At 39.3% G+C, this 18,270-nt stretch overlaps 1 protein-coding gene across 24 annotated transcripts in view; it reads left to right on the top strand.

The window, feature by feature from the left end:
- The window catches only part of CPEB3 (cytoplasmic polyadenylation element binding protein 3), a 222,420-nt gene that overhangs the window by 143,410 nt on the left and 60,740 nt on the right, over positions 1–18,270 (top strand). For 20 of the 24 annotated variants that reach the window (XM_070610193.1, XM_070610223.1, XM_070610286.1 and 17 more), the window contains 2 exons: positions 2,445–2,559; positions 12,026–12,207. In XM_070610193.1, coding sequence (XP_070466294.1) covers positions 2,445–2,559; positions 12,026–12,207 — 297 coding nt within the window. Of the gene's footprint in view, positions 1–2,444; positions 2,560–12,025; positions 12,208–13,374; positions 13,625–18,270 lie in introns of those variants that run through there. The other 4 variants (XM_070610349.1, XM_070610307.1, XM_070610314.1 and 1 more) reach the window with 1 other exon arrangement.

The raw sequence follows: 18,270 nt of genomic DNA on the forward strand, positions 1-18,270 counted from the left end.
TGTGGAAGATTAGCCCTGAGCTAACATCTGCTGCCAATCCTCCTCTTTTTGCTGAGGAAGACTGGCCCTGAGCTAACCTCCATGCCCATCTCCCTCCACTTTGTATGTAGGATGCCTGCCACAGCGTGGCTTACCAAGCAGTGCCATGTCCGTACCTGGGATCCAAACTGGCAAACCCCGGGCCGCCGAAGTGGAACGTGTGAACTTAACCACCGCGCCACCGGGCCGGCCACTGAGTGGGCTTATATTTTAGAGAGAAACCAGAGTGTAAATGGAACTTCTCAGTGCAAACAGTACGACAATATTACTTTTTGCTTAGCATGTAGAGTGCTGATGTTGGCCTATGTTGATATTTCTCTTATTCTGCAGTGGTGCAAGCTCTGAGGAGCTGTCTTCTGGTGGCAGCTGGGAAATGTGACTTTTGGAAATAGGGTTAATCATTACTGTCTCCTGAGTCCTCTTCCTGTATTTTTATGTAGTCTGTAATGCCAAGAATAGGGTAAGGGAATGGGTTGTGTATGACGTAATGAAATGAGGGAGGGCTGGGGAGGAGAAGCAGCAGTAATGAAAGCTCTCAGCAGGAAGGTTTGGAGATCCTCTGCAGATTGCTTTGAGCAGCAGGAACCTCCAGCTGTTATAGAAGGCTGCATTTTCTGTACTTCTTGATTAAATGAAAGCAGAACACTAGGGATACTACACAGGAATTGTTTTCATTTGTGAAATAGTTATCTATGATCAAACTCAATTATCGTAAAGTTATTGGAATTACCTTACCAGGTCCTGAAGCTGCCTTAACTGCCTTATTAGGGATGAGACTAGAAGAAGAGAGGATTCTGTGTAGAAAAAGATACATCCTACTTTTTTTTTTTATTGGTGACATTAGAATCCTTGTTCTTACAGTGTCGGGAAATTGTGTTTTAATTAAAAATTAATAATGGGTCCTCATGAAGGCATTTAAAAGTGGTGTTTTATGGTATTAGTGAATCTGTCTTTGTCGTAAATGTCAAGGGAATGATAATTTAGTCAAACAGACCAAATTTTACAAGGAAAGAACTGGGTTTTTTTTCCCACACGATAAAGATGGAGCAAATGCCTGAATGTTAACAGAATTGCAAACAGATCTTAAGTTTAACTGAGCAATGCCAGTTTTAGAGTTGATTCAAGGTGTTTTGAAAGTGTAACATGCCACAACTAGAAGGACCTACAACTGAAAAATACACGACTATATGCTGGGGGGATTTGGGGAGACAAAGAAAAAAAAAGAAAAGAAAGTGTAATTGACAGATTTACTACCTTTCAAATGAGAGTCCTCCCGGATATAAGCCAAGCCACATAAGAAATTATCTTATTTATGTGTTTCCTTGCGTTAAGTATTGCCGGTTGAGCAATGGGGAAAATGAAGAATTTTGTTGATACTAAGGAAATGACAACTCAGCTGTTTTGTTTCCTATACTAATCAGTGAGGGGAAAGGAGAGGCATGTTTCTTAACGACTGACACAGGTTTATCTGATTCTACTCCTAGCCCACTTCCCAGAGCACGTGGTACCTGAGTGGCTGGTTGGTTTTCAGGCAGTGTTGAAACTTGCCTTTCAGTATGAGAGAGTTTTTTGTGGTTTTGGTTTGTTTTGTTTTAAACAATTCTTTGATAATTCAGTTATGGTTTGAAAGGAATATGTTTTAAGGTTAAGATTCTGTTGAAATACCTTATTTTTTGTTATATGATGAAACAGTACAAATTATGGGCAGGAAGTCAGAGTCCCAGTGAAGAGATATTACTAAACAGAAAGAAATATGTCATAAAGATTTCTTTTTCTACTCTTATAAAATTTACTTCAATTTCTAGGCTTGCCTTTATTTAACCAGACCTGAGGAAAATCAGATAAATCAAAAGTAGATAACTGTGTGCTTCAGTATTTGATATTGCTGGTAATTCTGTGCTAACTTGATGAATGTTAATCTATGTTAAATCATATTACTGAAAGATAAATGTTTTAATTTTAGGGGGATGATAAGAATTTAAAAGCCACACATATAGATAATTTTTAGAAAATATTCCTAATGTTCCTCTTCCCTCCCTTTAGGTGAGCTCCTAAAAAGCTAAGGGCTGCTCTGTGACAGGTTATAAACACTCTATCATGTGTTAAAATGGATCTGATTCAAAACTCAGAAACTGTCTCTAAAAGACTGCCTTTTTTTAAACCACAGACGGTTTCTGAAGGTTTTATGGTATATGTCTAGTGTGTTGAGTACAGTACCTGTGAGTAGGTTCCCCAAGAGTTCTGTTGAAAGGCACTTAATGCAGATTACGTTAACTGTAACTGGATTTTCTTTGGGTTGTATATGTTGTAAAATGCACAAATCAGTGGGTTTGTCTTTAGTCACCTTATTCTCATTTGGGGTTGATGGAAATGAAGTAAGGACCAAGTAAACGACTTTTTTTCAGGTGCAAATTCGACCATGGAACCTAAGTGACAGTGACTTTGTAATGGATGGTTCTCAGCCTTTGGACCCCAGAAAAACTATCTTTGTTGGGGGAGTTCCACGACCCCTTCGAGCTGGTGAGTGGAAATAGTAACACCACAACAACAAAACCAACAACAACAAAATCCCCAATGTATTTAGTCTTCAATATTTTCTAGGTTTCTGGTCAGCTATACATAATCTCCAAAAGGAAGGCTGTCATGTCAGTTTCACTGAGCTGACTCTTTCAAGATTAAATGTTTTCTCCCCAAATGCTCTATTTTCTTATGGTGCAAGAGTGAATTTCATTAAACTGTTATTTCAAAAGGATGAATTCTATTTAGTGCTTATTCAACCACATATTTTAAAAATAATAGTGATACATTTGGCAGTGTGCGTTCTTATGCCTGTTAGCATTGTTATGTATGACAGAAAAAGAAGTCACCCAATCAGAAATCTGTCCAGTGCAGCTGTGTGCCGACTCAGTGACCATCCAAACCACTGCTGGAAATTGTGTCCCTGGGAATCCAACTGAACTCTTCCCAAGTGAAGCAGATTCCTATTTTTTCTTATGCACTTTGAAGAATAAGTTATGTATTTGAGCATTTTTATGATGACTTTTTAAAAGTTTCCCTGTTTTTTTTTCAAGTTTCTTTCCAATGAGGAAATAATTGTACCTGCTAGGATTGGGCAGAATCATAATTGACTGGCGTGTTTGAAGTGATGCTGAGCTGATGACCTCAATATTTAAATCCAAACACAAATCTAATCAGTTGTGGATCAGTGTTATTGCCAGTGGAATATGATAAAATTATTTGTAAGAACTAAATTTTTTAAGTGCTTAAAATAATTGAGTTTATTTTTTAGAAGCAAGATGAAAAAATGAGGGTATTGTTGCCACTGTAGTTGTGAAAGTGCAATGTTATCTCTGTGTTATTTGTAAGCAAGAAGACTTAGTTCTACCTAAAAATAAAAGAAAAAGCAGAGATCATTAAAATCAAATTGTAAAAACAGTATTATAAAATTTACCTATAGCTATTTGGCTTTATGACTTTTATGACCTTTTAATTCGGAATGTTTGTCAACATTTCTAACATATTTATTCAAATTTCAACTCTCCGATCTACTCCTAAAAGACAACTTTAGACCTATGTAAAGATATATTCATAATTCCATTTTGAAAGACTTTAAAACATTATTAATTATGACTGTGGAGTTTGTAATTTTACAGTATTTCGGAAAGTCAAATATCTTTGGGTCTTATTCTCATTCTAATGGAAAACTGTGCCGAAAGAAAGCAAGCCAAGCACAGAGATGCCTCCCCTTTATCTGCTGTCAGAGAATAAAGTCTAGGAAGGGCTAACTCAAACGTGAACAGCATTATGAGATGAGGGCAAATGCAGCCCTTTGTTTCTAAACTGCTTGTGCTTTAAAAAAAAAACTGTAATGGGGGCATTGTGGAATATTCCTGACTTTTTCTAACTGGTGTTATATTAATGAGCGGAGAGGGAGAAAACCTCCTTTGATATTCTTTTAACTGCATATATATTCTACAAAAATGAGCATTCATTGTGAGTATTCTAGCTATTCTTTTTTGCAAGTAACTACATGCACAAATTAGTTTTAATATTCTAGCCCTTCTCCTTTTTCCTAGATGGGAATCTGAAAAAAAAAATTCTGAAAGAAAAAGCCCCACAGTTATAACAGAACTGGTGTTAAACCTCTTATGTCTATTTTTAAGTCACAGACACAATAGTTTACAAACTAAATTCCCTTTTTATTTTTCTCTCTTTATTCTTCCCATTTAAGTGATTTAAAGGATAAGTAAAGGCCAGTGTATCATTTTCCCTCTATAAATCCTATGAAGATCCATTTTTCACACTTGGTCTATGATCACACTGACACTGCAGGACAGAAAACCCAAGACGCTAAATTATGTTTTTTTCTTTAACATTCTATGTCTATAAGATGCTGCAAATTCTAGGATTAGACAAGAATTATATTTAGTTACGTAGTCAGAAATGGGATTTTATGTTCCCTTCCCAGATAGTATACCTTTTATAAGTCTCAAAGTTCTTTTTTTTTTTTTTGAAAGTTAAGCTAAAATTGTTTGTTTTAAAATTGTTTTGTTTTTGCCATTATGTGGATAGTAAGCTACAGTCACTTGGTCTAATGGAAATGTTCCCCTATGCCAACACCTCTCATAAGTGTAGCTAGTTTCTAGATGGCTAAACAATCTATATAGCATCTTAGAATTTTACTATCTATGCAAGACTTTCATATTGGAGGCCATGTAATCTAGACGAAAAAAGAGTTAATGTCTGCAGCTTTTATCCAGTTGTGTAGAATTGAGTTTCTTTGGAACACACAGAGATTTGTGGACTGATGTCTACCCTGGAATAGAAGACTATTTTTAAAGGAATTCATTTTGACTTTCCTATACAATCTTAAATTGAATATAGCGTGGTTCACTTGAACAATAAACATTTATTGAGCATCCACTATGTTACTGGCACTGAGCAAGTCCGCATCGTGCTAAACTGAAAGAACATCCCCCTGTTGTGTTAAACAGATCATCATCTACAGAAAGTCAAAGATTTCAGAACAGAAGAAAATAAGAAATGTATTAGAATGCTAACTCAGAATTAATTGGATGCTAAACTATATTCTTTGACATAATGATTCTCAAATTTGGTTTTTAAATACTTCAGGGCATTTTTTATTATTTCCAGGGGGTGCTGTAGTTATGGAATTGTGGAAATTCTTAAAACTATTTCAGACGCTATGTACAGAGTGATCCTGAGCTAGATATGGGTGATGGTACTCAACAGGTGAGATTCTGGGTATCCAGATTGATTTTCACCTTCTCCTGAGCCAAAAATGGTTCTTTGACATGTTAACAGTGACTAAAATGTTATCACTCAAGAGTTATTCCTTTGGATCTTGTGAGACTTTTTATGTTTGATATTTCCCCATTGTAAGACAGGGACCATTATCACTGATAAGTTATTCTAAGTATAGTCTTATCCCACCAAATGGAAATATACAAACACTTTTAAAGAGAAGTGTTTTAAGTGGTATTGTCCTGATGAGCTTAGCTTGCTCCTTCTGGTCATTTGACCAGCCTTCCTTTTTATAATTCAGGTTGGAAAAAAATCACAGGCCTGGAAAAATTAATCTGAAAATGGAAAAATAATCAGTGGGAAATCTAGATGAATTTACCCAAAGTTAGATTGCCTGATTCTTGGTTTCTCTAGGTCAAATAATACACATTTCTACTATCTCTTGTCCCTCCCTTCTTCTATCACTGCAGTCAATGACGGTGGCAAGGCAAGGACAGTTTGCCTGAAGTCTCCTAATTTTTCCCAGGTCTTGTTTTTCTTCCAGTCCCAGCTCTTCCCACCCACATGCTAGGAAAGACTATAGGTAGACTCACCATGCCACCATGTGGCTAAAGTTTACATATTCTTCAGAGAATCAGTACAGGGAAAGGGGTAGTCTGTCTGATTCTCCACCTGCTACCACCTGGAAGTGCAACATCATGTTGCCACTCTTCATTTCAAGTAATGTAGTCAACGTGTCCTCTTGAATCTCAGTACGGAAGTAGCCCTGTTGCCTATCCTTATAGCATTAGGACCTCTCCAGAATGCATCTCTTTGCTCTGAGAGGAAATAAGTGCCAGGCTTGGGGGTTATGAGGAGGCCACCAGGAAAAAATGGAGAATGAAGCTTCTGCTCCCTGTTCTCTCCTCCAGTTTATAAACATTGAGTATTCCCTGTCTCCAGCTTCCCGGCTGAGACATCTGATTTAAGGACTGCTTCAGGGATCAAGCTTTGGGACTGATCCACTTCCAACGTTGATCAGGCTTGACCCTCTCTAATTAGAGGCATGTGAGTTCTTCTACTTCATGACTTCCTTCTGACAGTCTATCTGACCAGGTCCTGCAGAACAGATCAATCTTGAGAGATTGCTCATCTGAGTTTCTGGAGCCTACTATTTACTCATCATCTTTGGGTCTCCTGTCTCTCCTAACTATTCCTTTGATAACTTTTTCCTGTCTTTTTCTCCCCTACTAATTTTCTGTGATGGATCCTGAAATTTCTTTCTTTGCCCTTTTTTCCCTTCTGACTGTTGTAAGGATGGCTTTTCTGTGGAGGAAAAAAAAACCTTTGAGGTAAATACTCAGTGATAAATAGCATCCATCTAGAGAACATACATCCTAAATTTGTCTAAGTGCGTTTATTTCAGACCTTCTGTATAAACATTCTGGTAGTTCATATGTGTTAGGAATCCTCATTTGTGATTGAGAAAATAGGAGTATTGTAACCATATCCTCTTTCTGTTCTGTGAAGTGGTAGCAGGCAGAAATCATTTTATATCAAGTTTTTCAGCAGTAGAAGCCTTTTTTTCCACCAAGTCCCAAGTTCAGCAGGAGTTGTTCCAGATGAACTCCAGATTTGGCATACTGACTTGATTAACTGCTTTACCCTTAGGGTTAAGAATTTTCTAATGTTAGTATGTATTTGTGTTCTCCCTCCCCCAAAAAAGCAAACTGTTGCCCACAGTTGATGTCAAACTTTGCCTTATCAGTGGCAGATGAGTAGCATTAGCATAAAACCAAAGAAAGACTTGGGATGAATTGGTACTTCTGGAACAGAAACGAGGACAAGTTAATGTTAAGCAAAGATTTATGAGTAGAGGGAAAAACAACCCCTGGACAAAACTAAACATTTGAGTACCACTCTGTGCTCAGCAGTATGCTCAGAGCCTTTCATGTATGTTTAATCCTCATGATAATCCTGTGAGGTTGTAAGTGGTAGACTTTCCATTTTAGAGATAAGGAAGCAGAGTTCAAAGGGGGTGATTGGCCAAAACCACGATAAGTAAAAAAGCCAAGATTCAAACTCAGATCTCCAGACTTCCCTATTGGGGCTCTTTGCACAGCAGGAAGCCGCTTTGTCAAGCTGAGATCTGAGATGTTGTCTCAGTAACAGCAGTAACAGTCAACGTGGTACCAGTCCAATTTAATCAAGTTAAACATTCCATCTCTCTGACTTAGCTGATTGTTCATACCATTTATTTGAAAACATTCTTAATCTCCCAACATCTGATGCAGAGTAGAAGCTTATGAACACATTTCTTCCGCTGAAGATGTATGAACTGCCCTTGTGAACCAATTCAACAACCGTGGTAAATCTGGAAAGTCCACCTTCAAGTTGAATCTTACTTTCTTTCAGAAGTCCAGACCTCTTCATCATCCTGAGGTGCCTGTGCCTCTTTCCTTTCTGCTTTGGTCTTATTTCCAAAGAGAAGAAATGTGGCTTTTACTTTCACAGTTTAGGATCTGGAAAGATGAATGTGTTGATATTTCCCTTGGGAATCCTCATTCCTGCTCTGCCCTATTTGATTTTCATAGTATCTCAGACTTAGACATTGCCTTATGGCTGGCTTTAACATCTAATTAAATGATAGGAACAGGACCCTGAGGTGGGGCAGGATGAGGGAGTCATCATAATTTCCTCTCTGGTGAGCTAAAGTCCCTTTCAGATCTCTGAAGAATCAGGAGCAAATCTAACAAACCATAATTGGGGTTCAGAGTCAACTTCAGAGGCATAGTCACCACAACCCAAAAGAATTCTTGGTATGTGCTGCACACAACTGCAAATTCTTGTTTCCTTCTCTAGTCTATGGCACAGTGAAGCTCATCACAAGAGCCAGTATTTGGGTTAGACTCATAGTAATGTTTCTGTTACCCTGAAACTGTTGTTCATGAGATGTCTTGAGTTGTCTTAGGAGCACAGAATGTCTTATCTAAAATACAGAATGCCCTTGGATAAAGCTACCAGACCTGCTAATTTTCCACCCCTGTGGTGACCAGACAGACCCTGTGAACACTGTCTGCATAGGAAGGAAAAAATAAAAAGTAGTTTGGAGACTCTTGACTTCTTCATAGACTCTGTCTATGCCTGCTGTCACCTCCATCTGTCTGAATTCCAGGCTCCACCTGTATGTCTTGCTCTGGTAGTCTTATCTTCCTTAGGTTAAATGTTAACAATGTGGGAGCTACACTGTTCCTGCCCTCTACAGAGGACGGTTTAGAATGAGGATTCACTGTCATTAGCTCAGTACGTGTTTTGACTACATTTTCCGGATAAGACACATCCTTGATCAAGGGCTCACATTTCATGAGCAGGGTTGAAATCACAAGGTATACATAAACCCGTGAAGGTTTTAGTTGACTTCTTCAGATCCTTGCGATCTTTCTTCTTTTTTCTCTCCTCCTAAGAAGTGAAAATGGTAGCCCTCTTCTTGGCTCAGCTTCCCCCCATCAGAAGAAGGGAATTTATATGGAACTTCCCTATATTAACTAATGAATGTCACTCTAAATCCTTTAAAACCTAGCCTCTAAAAGTAGTTGTACATTCTAACATCTGTAGGTGAATTTGTATCTTCTATATCAAAAAATTTTTTCAGATTGGAAATTTATAGGACTTGAAGTCTTGCTCTGTGTTTCTGTTAGTCACCTACGTAGTGGATGAATTAAGTTAGACCTTTCTTTAATGCTACTTTTACCAGGTAGTCACTTTTCTCAGTAAGTAGGAACTCTGTTTAGTACTGAAATGACATCCCTCTGGTGTTTGAGCCCAGCATGTTTAGCCTGCAGGAAGTACACTTTTAGTGAAGACGTGCTGATTGAGTAAAGGACCAAATGCAAACAGCAGTTGTTGGACCATTATTTACTTTTCTTCAAGGATGATCACAGTATTAGACCTTCTGTAGTTAAAGTATAGATTCGAATAGAAAGAGAGATGGGAAACCTTCATACTCTTCCCCCCAAAAAACTCTTTAGTCGCCTTGGTTTCTTCTAGCTTCTCAGCAAATTGCCTTTTACTTGAGTGAGACTTTATTGACTCAAATGTCTGCAGACTTTTTGGTGGCCAAGAAAATGACTGTATATAAGCTTATAAGTGGAAATGATTTATTTGTAATTAGTTTTCATAAAGCATAAGTGAGTGAGAGTTTCTGCTTCCTATCAAAAGTACTTGACTGCCAGCAACATCAGTCATGACCTAATCTTTGGCACATGAAGATGATTTTCCAGCAGCTAGATTCACGGAGTAATGGAATGTTGTGCTTTTGGAAGACGCCTTCTTTAGCATCTGAAGATCCTTAGGATTCCTTTGGAGATCACTCTGCTATAGAAGAACCTGTGGTTACAGTAACTGTCTTCCTCAGCTGGAGCTTCAAGCTTACAGCTGGTATACCTTCTTTCTAAATCACTTTCTTGCGTCCTTCCTAAGGAAGGCAAACAAGTGCCATTCAGTGCCTTGCCAGCACAGCATTCTTCTCCTGGCCGTTCACCAGGCTGAGGGAGTGTTTACTCTCCTATTCTATTCCAGAGGAAGCCAGGTCTTTGGAAAATTAGTGTTTAATTTCTAGGCCATGTGGTTACTTATTTTACGAAGCCCATTTGACCAATAAGGGAAATTCATTAATGACTGCAGTTAATTAATGCTACCTTCAGCTTCTTGGTCTCTGTTACTGGAATAACATTAGCCACATGAGGAGGTCCTCAAGTCATCAGAGGTTGTTGGGATGAAGTATAAGGACCCACTGAACTCTGATATTCAGGGTACGTGCACGATTCTTATTGCATTGTTCGGATGAATGTGATGCCTGGATCCTGCCCCAAGACTGCAGTCATGGTCCAGTTGGGCTCTAATCAGCAATGTTCCCTTGGCTGATATGACTCAGTAATTCTGATCATAATGGGATCATTGGGATGGCTTTCTGCTGTTCTATCTTTTTTTTTTTTTTTTTTTTTTTGAGGAAGCTCAGCCCTGAGCTAACGTCTGCTGCCAATCCTCCTCTTTTTGCTGAGGAAGACTGGCCCTGAGCTAACATCCATGCCCATCTTCCTCTACTTATATGGGGGATGCCTACCACAGCAATGGCTTGCCAAGCCGTGCCATGTCTGCACCCTGGATCAGGACCGGTGAACTCTGGGCGGCCAAAGTGCAATGTGTGCACTTAACCACTGTGCCACCGGGCTGGCCCCTGCTGTTCTATCTTTAATAGTACTTATTTTGGGACTTAGTTATTTCTGGCTTATTTTCTTACTTTCTAAAAATTACCTGTTGGTTGCAGGTCATTCTTCCTATTAAGAATAGGCACTTAGAAAACAATATTAAGCAGTCTAGTATGGAGAGAAATCATTAAGTAGAAAGACAGCCTTTCTGCCATGGTGACATAGCTTTTCTTATTGTCTCACCAGCTTCATATTACAGGAACCAATAATACTTGGCTTTCATTCTCTTTGTAGATCTCTAGTGGAGTTCTTATTACAGTTCAACCCTTCAGCCCTTGTATCTGCTGCAAAGTTCTTCCTCTTCCCCCCAGGTTGTGCTGCTTCTCTTCTCCCCAGATACTGATTCCTGTGGAGCTCTACTCTGTGATGGTCTTTGGCACTGACTGTGGCCCAGGTCATCATTTATCTTCCTTGTCTTTTCCTTTCCATATACCGTATGTAGGTGTTTGAGGGAAGCAGGTTCTTGGGTTGTTCCCTAGAGGTAGGGCTAAGTCTTTTGGACTTAAACCATGTAAGTGACCAGAAAGGAATGGTCATACCTGGAGGAGATGCCATCCAGTATCGAGTAAACAATTACCTTCAGGCAGTTTGGATCCAGGTAAGTAACTGCTACATGTCTCTCCATGGTACCTTTATGGTGAGGATAATTTTAGAATATTAGACTTTCGGAATGGTCCAATTTCCAATGCCTTCTGTACGTGTTTTTAAATATACCACTATAAAGGAATATTTAGAAGAAATGTGGCAAGGAGTGCAGACTAGATCTCTGGATTTATAGCAGGGTGCAGGATGGGTATGTTTTTACTGCCTATGTAGCAGCTTAGTATTTCCTGGCACGTTGTAAATGCTCAATAAATGTTCATTGCTGCTATTGTCATACTAGTAGTAGTATTTAGAACTCAGTGTGAGAGATTAGTGTGGAGATTTCTCAGTTGGGATAGAATATACTCTAAAAATCTTTATTGTTTTTAATTGTAGAGATTTTCTTTAAGACTGTCGACATATTGCCTCTAGTTAAAATGAAGAGTTAATTTTTTCTATAGCTTAGTCTTAATATAACAGTGTGACTTTCATAATTGCTTTCAGTCTTAGAGGTCAGTAAATAGGGCTGTTTCTTATTAACTTGTTAGGTATTGTGAGATGCTTTGCCTACCCGGGGCCCACTCCAGTGGACCAAGCAGTTAGAAATTAGAACAGGAGGATTATTGATAGATCTTTCCTTTTATACTGTTGCTGAAGTTTTGATTATGTAAATTCGTGTGTGTATAAATTTGTATTTTTTAAAAAATTTTATTTTTAAATATCCTGTGAGGAGCTCCCCTACTTGAGTTGTAAGACTGGTGTGGATACTCTTCATGATACTTAATGTGGATTTTCCTTTTCTTGATTACACTGCATGATCCTTAAATAGTTCTTCCTTCTGGGCAAGAGTACCTTCTAAACGTTTATACAAAATCGTGTTTATTTTCTTGCAGTTGAACTGGCAATGATCATGGACCGTTTGTATGGTGGTGTCTGCTATGCTGGCATTGATACGGACCCAGAGCTGAAGTACCCCAAAGGTGCTGGCCGCGTGGCGTTCTCCAATCAGCAGAGTTACATTGCAGCTATCAGTGCTCGCTTTGTGCAGCTCCAACACAATGACATTGACAAACGGGTAAGCAACTACCCAGGGGATAATAGCTTTGGGAAAGAAATGAAGTTTGTTCTGTGGGAGAAAAGCACCTTGTGATCATAAGTGAGCAGCTCTACCTTACATAGCATTAGTCCATGAGTCCATCTAGGTTGCCTGAAAAGCAAAGCTCCCTTGGTATTTAAGGCGTTAATGAACCTTCTGCCTCACCCATCCCCAGGGTGATGTTACACTTATGAAAATAACCCTGCAGAATTTAGCATACCAAACCAGTGCTGTTCAAAAGATGATGCCAACAAGTGCAAGGTTGAAAAAGTGACGAAGGTTGAGAATGTGACTTAATGAAGTTGAGAGCTGGTGACCTGTTTGACCCATGGGGTGCTCTTGAAACAAACAAACTTGGACTAACATTTGATGTTAATGTTCAGCAGTATACACAAAGTTTTGAAGTTCTGGTTTCTCTTAAAATTGCAAGATCACACACGGTAGCAATCATTAGAGCCAAGTATCCACTGTCCCCTCTGGTCCTCTCTCCCACTCCCTGTAGTTCTACTGCTCATACCATATATGCCTATACGTTACCTGCCTCTTCACTCATTGGTGTTACCTGCCTGGCAACTAGAGGTGTTCAAATTTGCTACCTCTGATCTAAAGAAGGGGACACAAGGTACAGTTGTAGGGAGTTGGTGTGCTCAGTAGGTTTTGTAGACAGACATACGTTTAAATGTCAGCTTTGCCACTATTTGGAAGCTTGAGGGAACAGAAGGTGATAGGAACTAAACTGAGACCTATATTAATAGATTAAAAGCACAAGTAGGAGAATAGCATTGAGTCTTGAGCGTCTCCCTGTGTAATTGTACAGTGACTATTAATGCTTCCAGCAAAGGATGTTCCTGGGGCGGCATACACTGGACTGCAATAAGTAGAGTAATAAATATGTTCTATTATGAAGTTTCACCTATACTCTGTTCGGTTGACTTTGACTAATTTTGTGCAGCAGACTTAAGTTTCTTAGGAGGTGAAAGTTTCAATTGGTGATGAATTTTTTATATTCAGCGAGATTATATTTTCATTAAGATATGTATCTGATCAAATTATAAAAGTCGGTACTTAATCTATTTGCTACATCACTGGGCTCCTTAAAAGTAAGTAGTGGTGGTTTGTTTATTAATTAAAATAATTCTTTTTCAGAGTTTTCAAATACTCTTTGAATTAATGGAGATCAGAGGGATGATAAAGATTCAACCCCATTCCTAGTTTTCAAGCACCCACAGCATCCTGAGCTTCTCCTTTTGTAACAATAATCCCCCTACAGACTATAAGCTCCACAAGGATAGACATGGTATCTGTCTCATTCTCTGCTTCATTCCCAGTGCTTACCCATTGCTTGATGTATAGATACAGTAGTAGATGCTCAATAAACCTTTGTTGAATTGACAAATGGTTCTACTTGGAGGGTTCTCTTAACTGCTATTGCTGGTGTTAGTGGACTTGCTTGTGCCCATACATTTGTGAGTCTGCAACACCAAATTCCATTACATTTAGACTGCTATTGCACCATCACTGGTGACCCCAAGCAATAAACTTAACCTGAATAGCCTTAGGTTCTCATCTGTATGGAGGTAGCTTTCTTTGTCCCCTCTGAAGCCACAACTAGTGACTGTACAGGAGGTAGGTCCTAAAGATGATAAAAGAAGGTTCCGTTTCCCCATGCTTGTCTTCCCTTTGCCCCCACCCTAACAACCTCCTGGCCTATTCCTAAATAGAGGCAAGTACACTTGCCCCAGGGGTTATGATGATCTCAGAGCCCCTTAAAGAATCATTTTACATTTAGATGCTATTTGTTTTGTTGCCTATCCCTACACCCGCCTCTGCTAGGTCAGGCCCTAAGTATTTCTTCCCATAAGACTTAGAACTAGGTAAAAAAGAGAGAATTTGGGGCCAGCTGGTGGCATAGTGGTTAAGTTTGCACACTCTGCTTTGGTGGCCCAGGATTTGCAGGTTCGGATCCTGGGCATGGACCTCGCACCACTTGTCAAGCCATGCTGTGGTGGCGTCCCACATACAAAGTAGAGGAAGATTGGCACAGATGTTAGCTCAGCAACAATCTTCCTCAAGCAAAAAGAGGAAGATTGGCAACAAATGTTAGCTCAGGGCCAATCTTCCTCACAAAGACAACACACGAAAAAAAGAGAGAATTTGTTTTTCTTTTGTTAGTATGATCGTAGGCCATGCTATGAAAATGTATTTGGAACATCAACTTCTCAGGACTGAGGAAAGCCATTGACTGTTTTCTGCCTGCTATATTTGGCTTAACCATACCTTCCATATCTTAGAGTCATTCTTGATAAGCATTGAGAGTAGTAGCCAGTCGTAGTGGAAAGAGTATGGAGTTTGGAGCTAGAACAGATTCCAGTACTTTTAAACCTTTGCTGCCCCAGCCACTGGTGACCCCAAGCAAGTTACTTAGTGCCAGGAGCCTTGGGTCCTCATGTGTAGCTCCGTCCTGGAGACGGTCTGAAGATTAAATGGGATTTGAGGATTGAACAGCTAGATCCTTATGGCAGTTGGATAGATATTTAGCTAGCACTTGCTGGTTAACAGTATTCATCTTGCTACAGTATGCCCTTGATACTGAAGTCGTTAATATTACATAGCTTGAATTTTATCGCTTGCTCTGCTGAGGATGTAGTGAAAAGGTACACAGGGCCAGAGTCAGATGGCTGGGTCTAGATCTGGTCCTGTTCCCCGTGAGCTATGTAACTTTGGGCAGGTCACTTAAATTCTGAGCTTCAGTGTATAATGAGGGTAGTAGTAATAGCCTTATGTACCCCACAAGATTGTTGAGAAGCCCAGAAGAGATATTGAACAAGAAAGCAGTATATACAGTGTAACACAGTATACACATGTATAGCGGGATTATTATTGTGGTCACAAAAATGCCACCTCCATCCACAAGGTGTCAAAAAGGCACTTCTCAGTTCCCTCAGTGCCCTGGGATGAGAGTCATCTAAGCGGGAGAATTGGAAATCCTTGAAAGTGGCAAAGCCCCTACTTTCCCGATCTTCATGCTCTTTGTTTGCCCTGACCAATATGGAGACCATTTTCTTTATTATGAACGATGGAAGCCAACTTCCATCTTGAGTTGGGCTCCTTTTTCCTTGTTCTTCTGTTCTTATGTGAACAGACTCCCTTCCCCCAAACGGTTACTCTGTCCTCTTCTTGTTGTCTTCTGGCTTTGAACATAGCCAACAATGCCATTTCGAGCCTTTGTAACTACAGTCTTCATACATGCTTTTTAAGGTTCATTCCTAGTTTTATTTATCTTTCTCCTAAAGCTTAAATTTGAGGTTTCCAGAGAGTGCCCATTATATATAAGCACATTAGTATTTCCTTAAGTAATGCCCTTTTTCTTTCTCAGAGACTCTGTTCTTATCTACAGAGGATTTCTGTCATTATGCACACTCTTCTTTCCTGAATATCTCCTCCAGGTTTTTAGCAATACAGCAGTCTCATAGCCAAGATTTTGAAAATTGTTGTCCTAAAAGTCAGGGGGTAGATGTCTACCTATGCCCACAGTCCTTTCCTTGCTCTTGCAAATTCCAAGATCTACAGTCATTTTCTCTTTCCTTCTCATGTTAGCCTAGAGTTGCCTTTAAACAGAGATCTTGACTGTTTTAAATAGCATCAACCTTCATTACCTTTCTGGTCAAAGGAGCCTCCTTTGCTGTCTCCATCATTATAAATGCAGGCTTAGTGGAATCAGTGGATTTTTTAAAAAACTATAAATGGCATTTTAAGGGCCACTTGCTTCCTGCTTGCAGTCTTTACCCCTTTCACTTTTTTGCCCCATATGCAGAGTGGGAGAGGGCCACTTGCAGAGCAGCAATGCCTGGAACCATGGAAGTTCTAGGACTGCTTGAGGGGTGTGCTCTCAGGTTGCCCCTTTCCTGGGTGAGCTGTGGGAGGTACAGGAAGAAGAATTTGACTGGTGTATTTCCTTTATCTCTTTTGTATCCAACTTTTTAAAAAAAAAGGCATGTCTTTTGAGAGTTTATATGTTATGTGTTTATTATTATTGTTATTATTGTTATTACTGCTCTTTGGCTAAGCTTTTAGATGGAGTGGTTTATGGGGAACATACAACCTTTATAGGTTTGATTTCTTCTCACCATCTTAGTGTCTTTTTGGCTTGCCTATGAATGTAAAATATGTCAATATACAACATTTATAGGAACAGTCGATCCTGTAACTTTGGCACTTTCATCTCTGCTGTCATTTCACTCATCTTTAAGGAAGAGGTAGTGTTTTTGTTTTTGCTTTTTGTTTTGGTAACAGCTCTATTGAGATATCATTCACATACCATACAAATCACCAGTTTAAAGTATACAATTCAGTAGTTTTTAATATATTTAAATAGTTGTGCAATCATCACCACAGTCAATTTTAGAACATGGAAAGAGGTATTTTAATGTACAGCCTTTTAGTTTGCAGTAAAAGGATAATTGAACAATAACCCCAGTGAGGAGCATGGGGAACACTGCATTTATCCTGTATAATTTTGCTCAGCTCATTATAGGGAGAGGATCTTACTTAATTAACCTGTGCTCTTCGAAGTCACAGGAACAAGGCAGCCCAGGCTGTTGGGACAAACTTCTGACCCTTGCGTTAACTGTAATTAGGACCCCCCAAGAATATGTGACTTTTTGGAGTGGGCTGGTAAATCTACACTTCAACAGACTTTTTGCCATGGTCTGTCTAGTAATGGGAGGACTAGCAGAGGTGGACAAGAGCGTCTACTGGTAGTTCCTTACAGAGCTGCCGTGATCTTGGCTCTGCCACCTGTGCTCAGAGGTCTGAGTGCGAGTGCTTGGTACATGGGTGGCACGAAGTGAATGTGTAGAATAAATTAGGATGATCCATGGGAGAGCAAGAACTGGAAGCAACCATGGAAGGCTGTCAAGGATACTGGAGTGAGTCATTCTCATCTCTCACCTGGACATCAGAGTAGCTTCCCCATTGGTCTCCCCAATTCATTCTTTACATAAAAACCAGAGTAATCGCTTAAAATCATAATTTGAATCATGTCCTCCCCTCCTGTAAACCTTTTCATTCTGTTCTACTGCCCTTAGGATAAAGGTTAAAGTCCTTAATTAACATTGCCTACATGACCCCTCATGTACTACATACTTCTGCTTTAGCTCTCCTTTCCTCTTGAGCCAGTCACAACTGGCCTTTTTCTCTCTTTTTCAGGATTATTATAGATGCTGTTTCCTCTGCCTGCCTAATAGCCACTTTTCCTTCAGGTCTTAGTTTAATTGGGATATTTTTAGGAATCTTTTCTTCACTGGAGCTTACATCTCCCCCATAGATCATTGTGACAATACCATCTGCCATTCCTTTGTGGCATTAAATACCTCTGTAATGAAATAATGCTTTGTTTAATGTCTATCTACCCTGCTAGACTATACAATTGATGAGGGCAATGACTGTGTGTCTTTCGTGTTAGCTACTGTGTACTCAATATTTGACACATAGTGGAAACACGTTAATTATTTATTTTTGAATGAACTAATGAGTGAGTGACTTATTGAGAGAATACTGATTTTTTGAGAGGTGGCCCAGTTGGGAAGCCATTAAATCCAACCTTTGGCGTTATCCAACTATCCACCAGAGGGCACTTTGCATTACTTTCCTTTTCTACTTAGTTAAGAACTAAGAAATAAATTTCTCAATAAAGAAATTTAGATTTTGCTATGTAGAATATCAAAAAGTGTTCTTTGACACTTGTAGTACATTAAAGCTGGACTTATGCATGACCTCATCCAAGCTCCTTTATTTCGTAACAGAGGAGAATCTAGGAATGGTTTGGAGATTCAAGATACCTGTTGACTCTAAGGACTGAGTTGCCTCTGCTCAGGGACTCCCTTCCTAAACCTTGCTGCTCATCCAAGAGTCTGATGTTTTTTCAAACCTGCTTATTCCACAGACCTAGGTTAGGAACCCCTGAATTAGATTATAGGTTCTTTATTTAGTTTTATACATATTTCAGTATTTCACATAAGTTTTCAGGTGAACATATGCTGC

This window comes from Equus przewalskii, chromosome 1 (genome assembly GCF_037783145.1).
Source record: "Equus przewalskii isolate Varuska chromosome 1, EquPr2, whole genome shotgun sequence".
In the NCBI taxonomy this organism is placed as follows: domain Eukaryota; kingdom Metazoa; phylum Chordata; class Mammalia; order Perissodactyla; family Equidae; genus Equus; species Equus przewalskii.